Consider the following 13,134-nt stretch of genomic DNA (forward strand, 5'->3'; position numbering starts at 1 on the left):
GTTCTTGAGTGACTAACTGGAAGTTAGCGCTGTGTCCGCGTCTTGCCCTTGTCTTCGTCCCTTTTCATGCGCTAAAAAACCTCAGTTATGGTAAAAGCTTGTCCTCCCTGCGTGGAGGGAGCCTAACCGACTCTTCAGGCATTTTCACTAAAGCTGTTCTCTCTCTCTCTCTCCTTGCCTGCCTTGTTCCGGCCGAGAGGAGGAGGAGGAGGAGGAAGTAAACTTTATTACTCTAGAAAGAGTAATTCAGCGGTCAAGCCGGATGTCTTGATCTTCTATTGGTTGATGACGATCTCCGGCATGCATGGTTGGCGCCCCTATTCCAGGGCACCACTGAGCGTGGCTGCTCGTCGGGCATGATCCACCAGCTTCCGTTGGAGGCTAGGGTCGCCACTGGAAAGCTCGCTCTCCCACTGCTCCGGACTCGGATTTTCTATTTTGTGGAATTCCTTATTCGTATGGCGCTCCCATGTGATGTGATAAAGTGTGGGTATTGCACCACACCACGGGCATATGTCTCTGTATTGACTTAGGAACATTTTGCATAGTATATGTAAATTTGGGAAAGTTCCTGTCTGCAGCTTTCGCCAGTAAACTGCCTGTTGTTGAGTGAGTGTATTGTGGAGCGGGGGATATCTGATCATTGTCCCTCTATGGTAATTTAGTATGTCAGAGTACGTTGGGATCACTGTCATGAAATCCTCAGGATCTCTGTTTAGGTCCGCTCGGTTTGCATGCTCGCGAGCGATCCTATCAACCCTTTGGTTGCCCTCAATCTCAGTGTGCCCAGGTACCCAAAAGATGGTTTGTCTAATGCGTTTATTCTGTTGGCCAGCGCGGAGGAAGATTTTGAGCGCTTTTTGATTGATTCTGCCATTATTGTATTTCGGCATGCTTCATTGGAGTTTGTTAGAATTATAAGGGATCTATTTGTGCGGTTGCCCTCCACAGCTGCTAGAGCAACAGCCATTTTTTCTACCTCGGTTACCGTACAATCCCGTGCCGACGCGCAAGCGATTTCCCTATAGTCCGAGTCTATTACTGCCGCGACAGAGAAGCCTTCAGACACCGACATTTTGCCAGCTTTCAGCTTATTGCGCGATGGAAGTACGTCTTCTCTAAGTTTAAAACTCCGAAATTACATTATACAAGAACAGCACTTTAGATTTGAACAGGGCCCGATACGTTGTGCATGTTAGACTGAGTATGGTAGCAAGTCACGCAAGTCACTTCACATCGCAGACGACAAGGTGGCGAATGTTTTCTGCTAAGTTTGGAGCCATGATTCACGGGAATTAAGTACCCTAAGCGAAATTAGATTGCAATGCGAAATATTAAATTGCTTCACATTGATCTCTCTTCCAAGTCGTCTACGCGTGCATTTAAGGAATCTTGCAATTTTTTTCAATTGCTGCGGTGTCTTTTGAACATTTGCAAGATCGCTGGGAACATTGTCAAGTGCTTCAGATTTATTTCAAGTGCTTCGAGGTGGCGGTAAATGTCCCTTAGCTTCCTTGCGTTAGCTCGTTGGCTATATTTGACGTCTTTCGCGTCCCATTTTAAGTGTCTGACCATTCGCAAACTCAGCTGTTGTTTAGTTTATGTTCTTAAGCATTTACGAGACCACACTAATCTCTTCTAGAAGGTTCAGCAACACTATTTGAGGCTGGAATATCTTCGCTAGAATTTTGAGGCATTTTACGCAACTGTATCGAATAAGTAGTAATAAGGCGTTTTCGCAATCTTATTGTCTTCAGCATCTAGAAAAGTACAAATGCTTTGAAATTTAGTTTATAAAGCCAGAAAAAGCGTAATAAACAAAGCCGCAACAACGTCTGACACCACCAGCACGAGGATCCGACAAGTCCATGTACTGTCATTCTCATGGTGGAGGAGCGATCGCAGCGCCAGAATTCCCCGTAGTAATTATTGTAGGAGGCTATATACCTCTGGATAAAGCTTAGCAAAGGTGGTCCTAAACGAAAGGTGGCTTTCTAAGTTAATGAAAGCACAAACTGGGATTTCTTAAAGTTGTATTCTTCTTGAGAACCGGCGGCAAAATACATCTCGTCGCTATCACCACGACGTTGCAATTTCGCGGTCATGTGGCGTCCTGTCGTCATTTTATGATCGTGGCATTGTAGTTTCGTGTCTGCCACGTTATTGTCCTTTCATTTGCAAATAACTGCATGAAACAGCAGAGAACGGGGTTGAGAACGGACAGGCGCGTCTCCGCCAAGCAGAAATCTGCTTATGGGGTCCATTGTACAGTAGCAGTCGAGGACGGCATTTGAGAAAGCTTGCTTTCTCAATGAAGTCATGCAAAACTGTACAAAAATTCATGTGGCTATTTCCCGTCACTGGTGCTTCAATCACTGCAGCGCCAGATTGGGCTCTAGTAGTTCTAGTAGCAACCTCTGAAATAACGATCGAGCCAATGGACGTACATGAGCGCTGTGTACTTGTTAAGCACTCCAAGTCGTCGTGGACTACAGACTTTATCTGATACTCACCACGATGACTCCATGGCCCAAGCAATTTGCCGCTGCTGAGAACAAGGACGCGGCTACAATTCCGGTCGGGGCGGCCGCAATACGGCGGAGGTTGAACGCTCGTGCACCACTCCGTTGTGAAACACAACAAAGAATTCCTGATCGTCAAGTCTAATGCGCAGACGACTGCCTCGATCGCCTCAGCTATAAAGCAGGAAAAAAAATATACTTTTTATTCGATGGCGTTTTCTTGTTTGTTCTACCTCGTACCTTCACCAAATGGTATAATGTTCTTGTGACAGAACGGACTCTTGTGCGCGAAAATGTTATCACAACGTGCAGGTGGGACCCTGTTGTCCTTTCAAGTCGCAGGAGAACGCATCCTCGAACCCTTTCAGGCCCTGCGACGACGCCGTGCAACGACCCAGTTCCCCACGTCGTGCGAGGCAATCCTGCGCATAGGCTAATATTGGGGTTAACGCGACACACCTACAGACACACACAAGCTTAAATACTAGGCAGTTAAACGCAGCAGATACGACAAAAGCTTACCATAATGTACAATAGAGACTATTTTTGAGAATTCAGGATAGATCATACAGGACTGCGAGCCTTACTTCGTGTGTGTAGCACTTCGCTCTCACTGCCCATGCTTCGCCCCCACGGCGAAACTGCGGCTGTAAAGGTAGTGAGGACCCTTTATTCTAAACAATGCTGATATGCCCATAATAGTGGGGCAGGCTGACTGCTGAATGGTCGTCTCCGGTTTGTCAAGCGCCATCTCCTCACCGCCCAAGATCGAGGCGTGTCCTAGGTGGCGACGCCGCCACGCTTTACTCCGGCAACCTCTCATCTACTATCTACCGTACGGTGAGCTGTTTCGAACTGTCTGTTTCTCAGAATCACGGCAGCTTTAGCATATCTAGCCCAGTGTTTCAGCAAAACGAGAACAAGGATGTTCGGATGAGATTTATATGCTTGAACGTTCTTTCTGTAAGGAACAATATATCGGTGAAACGGAACAATCGATGAACGTCAGATTAAATGGACATCGCGCGGACTCTGCTAAATAGCTTCCCGAAGCCGTCGCCGAGCATATCAACCAAGCAGGTCATACGTTTTATGAACTTAAACTCTATGTCTTGCAGTCGAATTTCCGTTCTGAACGAGAAAAAAATACAGTGAATCATACCTTATCCATAGGTTCAAGACATTGCAACCAATAGGCACAAACGTTTCAAAGGGCGCTTCAGAATCTATTCGCTATGCTCAATTGCACGCTATAGGCAAGAACACTTAGTTTGGTTTCTTAGCGTTATTTTTTTCTTCTCCTACTTGCTTCCGTTATTTGCCCTTTATTTATTTATTTATTTATTCATTTATTTTATTTCAGTATTTTCTTTTTTTTCACGAGCACCTGTTTCTACCTCTCCGTCTTTATCTCTGCCAGAGACACGATAGCCCACGACCACCAGCGAAACAGGTAATAGAGGGCTGCTGTGCACGTTGTTGACACGCCGGCTGACACACGGGCGTTGACACGTGATTGACAGACGGCCGTGGCCCTGGCCTTGTGCACAGCACTCCTTTATTCTTAATTCGACACCTTCGCCGCTAACATGCCTTCGCTCGTTGCTGCACCCGCCCTCCTTACGCCCTTTCCCTTTTAGAACCCCACCTATATTACTGTGGCGAGGAAAGCATATGTCGCCTTGAAGAAGGCAAGTCTCCTTGACGAAACGTAGGCTCCTGCTTTGACCTTGTTCTCGTTTTGCTCATCGTCTTGAATTTCCATATCCCGCTTTCCCCGTGATTTCCCTAACCTAGTGCGTTTGTCATATCATGTTTCTTACGGTCATGTGCTGTTGTAGTTTAATTTTTTTGTAGTCTTCTTAAATGCAGTTTTATTTTTGTAGTGTTGATAAAGGCAGGTTGGTTTTCATTACGAGCTCGACTACTGTTCTTCCGTCCTTTTCTCATCGCGCGGCACGACAGCCAAGTGTAACGAAAATCCCGTTATTTCTTTACATTGGTTAAAGGCATCAATTTGTCTCTCTGGGCTACGTCACTCACAGACATTTCACAATATGCCCGATGTAGCCTGAAAAGTCTGCAGTATATACGAAAGTGTGTATCAAATTCACTAACAAACACAGGCAAGAGCGACTCTGAAGTGTGTACAGCATGCAAAATACAGCGATTAACAACCCGCCGTGGTTTCTTAGTGGCTATGGCGTTGGGCTGCTAAGCACGAGGTCGCGGCATCAAATCCCGGCCGTGGCGGCCGCATTTCAATGGGTGCGAAATGCGAAAACACCCGTGTACTTACATTTAGGTGCACGTTAAAGAACCCCAGGTGGTCTAAATTTTCGGAGTCCCCCACTACGGGTGCCTCATAGTCAGAAAGTGGTTTTGACAAGTAAAACCCCATAATATAATCTACAAAGAACAGCTGCATTTTATAAAAGTGTGCTGTTTTGAGCACAACATAAGAGACAAATAATTGAGTTGTTCACATGATGCTTGCGTGTTTAGTGCAAGTTAGCGGCTGCCAGCAAGATTGTCGCTGCTTTTAAAAGCACAAGGCGACAAATCTGCGTTCAGTTTTTCCAGTAGCAAGAAATTGCTATTTCATAAAGAGCTAATTTGAGAGACTAAAGATTGCGTTCCGGTGATTTTGCGAGCTCGCAACGTGACAATTTCGTTTGCCTCAAATAATAGCCGGTGTCTTTTATTCAGAGCAGGTAATATCGAATTCTTCACGCTTCAGATACCGTAGCTGAAATGCCTCGAGGGGGAAAGCGGCCTTAAACAATTGTTCACTTTGCAGTATGCTTAATCTAATAAAGGAAGGTTTTGTGTGGTAAAGCCCGTGTAACATATCAACCCTGTAGCTCTTTCTTGCAATCCTAATAACAGCTTAAGGCTATTTTTCGACGTAGTATCCCAGAAGACAAAACAATAATATAAGTAGGAGTGTTTCACAAGTATTAAAACTTAACAAGAACCGCTATACATAATTGCGCTTTGTCTGTAGAATCCTTTTCGATGCACTTGCGTCACAATCATCCTATATCTTCGTGGTCCACAGCTTCACATTCGCCATAAGGCGAAGAAAGAAACATTACTTTCACCACACTTGGAATCTAACTTACGCCCCCAACGGCAAAATACACTTGGGAGCTGGTCGTGCTAAGCACCAAGCTCCCATCCGGGCTTCGTAACCCACAAACTCACAATGGTGAAAAAAATTTTCCTTAATGAGGATCCGGGCTGAGGTAGCCCGCACCTCTGCTGTCATCTGCAGAACGTCACCTGACCAAACTGTACCACCCTCTGACAAGACATCGATGTGCACTACAGAACAGCCGGAGAAGGTAAAGTTGCAGATATATTACGCCTTGTTTGAATCGCATCTAAATTATTGTGCGCTTGTATGGGCTGCCACCACGAACCGTAACCTTCATGCACTTCTTCGTATTCAGAAACGAGCACTTCGACATGTAGCGAAAGTACCTCATTTCCATTCTACTGCGCAACTTCTTGATAAATATAACATAATTTGAGTAACTAATTTTTATGAATTACCGGCTACTCTATCCTTTCTCCTTCGGCTCCAAAAATTGCAGACCTTTTTAAAATAAATTATCTAACGCACTTGCTAAGACACACCCTACCTTCACTGTGAAATAAATTTTTGAACGAAAATGTTATCTTAAGAACCTTTACTCGAAAACAAATTAGAGCGTATTTTTGTAAACTAGACTGAATACACATTAAAGAGAAATGTAATTTATATTTCACATTCTTTATTGTATGTAATATCCGTTCACACTCAGTATTTCATAATCCAGTGTATCATAATGTTGTACGTCCTAGGCATGTTGGCTCCAGCACTTACTTTTGAAATGTCATTTGGGATGTATAATACAATATGCATCTTAGGTTTGTCGATAACTAATCGTAATTTATTTTTTATAACTGCTTTGTATATATCTGAAAAGATGAATCCTTACATGTCGCACATTTTTTATGCTATGCGGTATTTGTATGTCCTAACAGATGAGTGGTTCGTATGTTGTACATTTGTCAATAGGAGGCTTACTGCTCACATATGAGGGCCTTCGGGCACATTCAAGCTGTATGTCGCACCTTTTCGCCTGGAGGACCCCTAAAAAATTGTTGGAGATGAAATCATTTCTGATTCTGATAGAGGATGACTCTCTTTACAAAGCATGGAAGTTTCTGCATAATGCGGGGCTACATCTATTCATGTTTTTTATTGTGCTTGAAGTCAGGCGACCTCGAAAAAAAAACAAGCGATCATGTTTGGTAACTTCTGCGGTGCGACGTGTGCCACGCATACTTCGAGAGTGGTGACACCAGAGCGCATATTTTGGAGGCCACAGCAGGCAGTATTGGTGTGTACGAAGAGGGGTGCATCGTGAAGCTGCCCTCGTGGAAGAAGTCTCGTGTGAGTGCCTGCTGTTGTCGCAGTGAGCGGCTTCAGGATCGGAGGAATCACCGAGTACTACTCTTAGAACGGTGCCCTGAAAAGCAGTCGCGCACCTTCAGGCAGCCGACGGTGTACATCATCGCCTCCGGCTTGAGCCCAGCGAGTTGAGGCAGACGGCGTTGGTGGCTTCCATTCAGCGCGGACAGCGCGTGACCAATGCAAGAGTAGGCAAGCAGGTTCGGCAGGAGCCAGTCCGCTTCGCTGCCCGAGGCCAAGGCTTGGCACCGGGCGGGCAGGAGTGAGTTCGGCACCAGGTACCTGTATTGTCAGGCAGACATTTCTTGTATTTTTTTTCGTTTCTTTCAAGTACTTGAAGTTTCGGGTGTGCATATAGAACGGCGATATTGACAATGTATCACATCCTATCAACTATTTCTACTTCGTTTAGGTCACTTCTCCTGCGTTCAGAATTGAATGGAAGACCCTAACGCAACCACCAACACTTCCAAAGTATTCCCGTTACTCAGGCCACGATGAAAGATCCTGCACTCAAGAACTGGCCACGATATCGCGAAAAATTGCCATCCATCGCCGAGTATTACAGCAGCAGTATTTCGAGCACGAACAAACAATTACCGCGTGTGCCATGGTGCCTCAGTGCATGCAGAGGTCGGCTGCCTAGACTGAGGTCACAGGTTCGACTTCCGCTGCGACTGCAACACCGACGGCACGAACACTCCTCAGTTCTCCACACAATTGCGATCGCAGTAATACATATGGTATGCTCACAATGACAAAAAAGTTATTTTCGTAACGGTAAAATCATACGCTTGTTTGTGCAGCATAGTGACTGTGCAGCACGGAATCGACTTTTAGGAAAAGCCAGCTGTTCTTAGTATGCATATTGTCGCTTCGTTTGTGTTAAACAATACCATTGAATCGAACCCTACCAAACGTGCTTGTAAGATACGCTTATTATAAATAAGCATGTATTTCAAAAGAAGCACCACATGTATAATTAAATTCCGGCGTTCCTTCAAGCGTAGTTCAGGAGGACCCGGGGATAATTGTGTTCATCTGCCGTAGTTAATCGTACACCCAATGCGCGGTGCTCGAGCGTCTTCTGCATTCGACACACATCGGAATGCAAACGCCGGGATCTAACCAGCAGCCGAAACGCCATTGGAGAGCTTACACTCGTGCCTCTCCCCGCCTTCTTTCTTTTCCCTGTCCTCCTCGCTCAAAAATACCGTGAACGTTGTTCGTGAGCACCTCTGAGCGAGCCGCCTGGCGATCAAGTGTCCGAGCCCGCCCACGTTGAGTGCCACCGGACCGTCAGGCACGAAGAAGGGCAGTGCGAACAGGGCTGCCGGCACGGCGACCGCGCCGTCGGCGCCCACGTCAACGTCCAGCGCGAACACGTCCACGTGGTCCTGGTCGGCGGACAGGCGCAAGGCGCGCTCGTCAGCCCCCGCCGCCCAGTCGGCAAAGAAGGCGTTGGTCAGCTGCCGCGGCACCGGAAACGTGGCGTAGAAGGCATCCAGCCGCTCCACGCTGTCGGCATGCGGAGGAAAGCCCACGATCACCCGAAGAGGTGTCGCGAACGGCGATATCAAAGAAGTCCTGCAGAGGCACGAAATGCCGTTGAATGTGGTGCGTGGTAATGAATTACTCGAGGGCACTTTCTGTGACAATGGAGGGAAAGCGGTACGGGGGCAAACCGTGCGTAATATAGGCGCGGCCGAAAAAAGTGCCACATTCGCATCCGCGTCATCTTAAGCTGAAGACGGAAATAAATTAGCACATTGTTCAGAACACCAGAATAAGACATAATACATCAGTGAGTGTTACATTAGACTTCTTCCTGCTTTTCTCTTCAGCGTCTGAGCAAATGTTGAACTGTCACACCTGGATGCTACACTACGTCAGCATCTCTTGTGCTATCTTGTGTATTGAAAAAAAAAGAATAAACTTTAGCCTTCCAAACCAAAAATGCCATCAAGCGTTGCCGGAAAATTTCGCTCAGTAACACACGTGCAGAAGTTCCGATAGCTTTAATTTCGTAAACAGGCTTGATGTGCGTCTTGGATGTGCGTCTTGTGCGTACGTCTTGGATACTCAGCCTGCCTCTATGCTTACCTCGACTGCTGCTGTTTCACATCCACCCACAGCTATAGATCCGGTCCCTGCTTTTGTTCTCGCTAGTGCCATCAGCTCCGATCTAACGCCACAGCAGATGGCGCAGTTACTGGCGTTGTTATCCAAGCCTAACGACTCCTTCGACATCCACTCTCCTCTTCTGGGACAGACTTCTACGACGGCCCATCGCATACACACAGATATAATTTCCATCGTGCGCCGGCGGGTATATGGCGTTTCTTCCACCGAACACCAGATCATGGTCACCCACGTTGTCGACATGCTGAAACTAGCATAATCCGCCCTTCCTCAAGCCCTGTCCTTTTGGTGCGTAAGAAAAACGGCTCAATGCGATTTTGCGTAGACTACCGTGCCTTGAACAACAGAACCCACAAGGATGTATATCGTCTGCCCCGAATTGATGATGTGTTAGATTCATTCCAAGGCGCTGAGTATTTCTCCAGCCTTGATCTACGCTCCGGATACTGGCAAATCCCCATGCACGAAGCAGACAAGGAAAAAACTGCCTTTGCCACACACGATGGAGGTTACGAATTTAACGTAATGTCTTTCAGCCTGTGTAATGTACCCGCCACATTTGAGTGGATGAATGACACCGTACTACGGGGCCTAAAGTGGAGGATTTGCTTATGCTACCTTGACAACATCATCATATTTTCGTCGACCTTCCATCAGCACTTGCAGCGGCTCGACGAAGTCCTGACATACCTCTCAGCTGCTGGCCTTCAGCTGAATACAAAAAGTGACACTTCGCCAGCAAAACCAATAAAGTACTCGGACACCTTGTAAGCAAAGAGGGCCTTCGACCCGACGCCGCCAAGAATTCTGCTGTCCTCCGCTTCTCCAGGCCTCAACGCGCCAAAGACTTGCGTAGCTTCCTTGGCCCAGCTTCGTATTTCCGGCGCTTCTTACGTACCTTTGCCACCATTGCGGTGCCGCTCCATCAACTCCTCCCTTCTGGAGCTCCCTACGCATGGTCGGACGAATGCCAAACTGTTTTAGACGCCCTCAAGCATGACCTCACGTCCGAACCTGTGCTTTGTCATTTCGACAACACCGCACCCGCTCGCCTACATATTGACGCCAGCGGCCACGGTATCGGCGCTGTTCTTCTGCAACGTAAGCAAAATTCCGAAGAACGTGTGGTTGCATATGGAAGTCGCACGCTAACAGCTGCAGAGAAAAATCATACGATTACCGAGCAAGAGTGTCTCACCGTTGTTTGGTTTGTCCAAAAATTTTGGCCTTACCAGCACGGCCGCCACTCTACGCTCGTTACTCATCACCACGCCTTGTGCTGGTTGGCGACGCTAAAGAATTTAACGGGACGTCTCGACCATTGCATACTTCGTTTACATGAATACGATTTCGACGTCACCTACAAGTCTGGAAAGAAACACCAGGATGCCGATGCTCTCTCTCGTTGTCCCTTACCACCCTCTTGAAACGTTGCTTGCTTACCACCTTGCGTAAGGAAACCGCAGGACTCGTCGCTTGCATTCACTTCGCTCGAAGCTCTCAACCGGCTCTCATCCAGCCATTTTCATACGTTTGCCTCTTGCCGACACGTAATGACTCCTAGTGCCATTCCGTTATGGAACGTATTCGCGGATCATCTCGCACAGCTTTCACTCGGCTCCGTCGGCAGCTGCATAAATTCAAGATCGAAAATTCATTATTATACCGGTACGTGTTTCATCCTGAAGGACACCATTCGGTTCTTGTTGTTCCCCGATCACTTCGGGCCCAGATACTGGAGACCTTTCACGACGATCCTACTGCCGGTCACCTTGGTTTCCCTGAGCGAATTCGCAGCCGCTCCTGTTCGCCTGGACTTGCAACCAGCATAGGGCAATACGTGGCTTCCTGTTCGCTCTGCCAACACCGCCAATGACTGACCTCACCTCCGGCTGGACAGCTTCAACCTGTCCCGTGTCCTGGACCTCCTTTCGCAGTCGTTGGTATTGACCTGTATGGACCGCTACCCTTAACCACTGGCGGTAAACGATGGATCGTCACAGCTAGCCGCACTATCGTCGGGATCCGCAGAGGAGCTTGCAGCCTTTTTTTTTTTTGGAAGCCATCTTTTTACGGAACGGAGCCCCCCGTGTACTTTTGAGGGATCGCGGCAGGACCTTTCTGTCTAAACTTGTCGAATATTTTCTCAGTACGTCCAATACCACCCGTAAAACGACTTGCAGTTACCAACCTCGAACTAATGGTCTCACAGAGCGCTTTCATCGCACGCTGTCCGACATGATATCGATGTACCTCAACCCTGACCACACCAATTGGGATGTAATTCTGCCGTTCGTCCCTTTCGCATTCAACACGGCCGTTCAACGCACTACGGGATACTCGCTCTTTTTCCTTGTGTATGGCAGTCAACCGATCACTATCCTCGACGTTTCTTTCTCCGGTATCCCCGTGCCCTCGTCCACATCAGTGTGTGAGCAGTTCGTTTCGCGCATTGCCCGGTGTCGCCAACGTGCCCGCCTCAGCACCGACGCCAGTCAACAAGACCGAAACACTCGCTGATGCATTTTACCGTGTCGTTTCCTTCCACCCTGGAGACAAAGTGTTACTGTGGACTCCTGTTCGCGCTCCTGACTTGTGCGAGAAATTTCAGTCCCGTTTCGTCGGCCCCTACATTGCTCGGGAACAGACTTCGCCATTTAACTGTCATGGCACTCCAGTTGTTCCCACTTTGGATGGCCGCTGCCGTGCCACAGAGATTGTCCATGTTCCGCGTTTAAAGCCTTTCATACGGCTTTTGCTGCCATAACCAGCGGCCAGGTTGGCCACTTCCACGCCCAGGGGAAATTGTGTGAGCATAATATTACCCCTTCATCTTCTTTATCTGTATATAGTCATCATCATGACCAGCGTCATCGTCTTCAGCGCGAGACATGCTAAATAAACCACCGAGGCTTAACAGCTGTCTCGCAATATCTGTAAGTGGGCGCACGTCTTGTCGCATGGGTTCTTTGTTCACGCCTTTTGGATCTTTTCAGCTATTGCGTTCATAAAGTGGGATTCAGGAAGCAGCTCATGAAAGACCTTGCCATCAATTATCAGAGTTGTTTGGTCTGTTTTAGTGCAAGAAAAAGCCGCAATGATATCTTGAAGAAAATGACTGCAGTAGGACATGTTATGGGCTAGTTAGGGTTACCTCATGACGAAATGTAACACGAGAAGACGAACAGATAAACGTTACAGGCGCTTCTAACAACTTGTATGAAATGCTGTTACGAGTGCATGTGACGTGCAACTGTGTTTCATGTTTATGGTTGTGCGCTTGTCCTACATTTTCTCATTAAGTTGGCACTACGAGCATTTTAGTTACCTTAGTGTGCGATGTGCCTAAGCATAGATAAAGTGTCGACTGGGCCACACCAAGCGAGCTCACCTCTCGTGACGCCGCGGGTAGCTAGTGCAATCAACCACATGTGTTAACATCGCCAGCAGTCTCTCGCTTGTGGCATCTTTCCTTGCTTACACTAGCCTCATTACACAGCTGTTAATTGGTAAGCAAGACAAAAATTTCACGAACAATGTTCACAACTGCACTAAGGAGCGAAACAATTAACCTAACTTCAGCACCTCTCTAGAAAGACCACATAGGTTGCCTCTTGTATGCATTATAAGGAAGACTAAGCGCGCTTACGGATGAAGGAACAGCGAATGAGACGCAATGAGGAAGACGAGTAAACACAACTGTAAGAGTGAATGATGTGCCCTTTCGTCTCCTCGTCACCATGGTGCAGTCGACACACAGGCAGGATTATGGTTAACGAGCCTTAAGCACAGAGCTTCCGAAGCCTCTTCCTATTCGACCGCCAGGTCTCTAAGGACCACACCGTGATTCCACAGCTGCATGTAGTGCACGCTATCCAGGCAATGAATTCCCAGAGGGGCGCTACGTCTCGGCTCGCTGACTTTGTCCTTGGCTCCTCGGCCGGATTCGCAAGTGGACGAGTCCAGCACTACTCGCATCCATCATCGCAGCAACCCGCCAGAGCGCTC

The 13,134-nt window shown here is 47.5% G+C and overlaps 1 protein-coding gene across 6 annotated transcripts in view; it reads right to left on the bottom strand.

Annotated features, from left to right (window-relative positions):
- Positions 1-2,699: 2,699 nt before the first annotated feature.
- LOC135905220 (uncharacterized) overlaps positions 2,700-13,134 on the bottom strand; it is a 149,127-nt gene continuing 138,692 nt past the window's right edge. For 4 of the 6 annotated variants that reach the window (XM_065436234.2, XM_065436235.2, XM_065436237.2 and 1 more), the window contains 3 exons: positions 8,221-8,571; positions 7,062-7,266; positions 2,700-2,944 (listed from right to left, as the gene is read on the bottom strand). In XM_065436234.2, coding sequence (XP_065292306.1) covers positions 2,822-2,944; positions 7,062-7,266; positions 8,221-8,571 — 679 coding nt within the window. In that variant the 3' untranslated portion in view covers positions 2,700-2,821. The remainder of the gene's footprint in view (positions 2,945-7,061; positions 7,267-8,220; positions 8,572-13,134) is intronic. The other 2 variants (XM_065436236.2, XM_065436238.2) reach the window with 2 other exon arrangements.

Source organism: Dermacentor albipictus, chromosome 3 (genome assembly GCF_038994185.2).
Source record: "Dermacentor albipictus isolate Rhodes 1998 colony chromosome 3, USDA_Dalb.pri_finalv2, whole genome shotgun sequence".
Lineage (NCBI taxonomy): Eukaryota > Metazoa > Arthropoda > Arachnida > Ixodida > Ixodidae > Dermacentor > Dermacentor albipictus.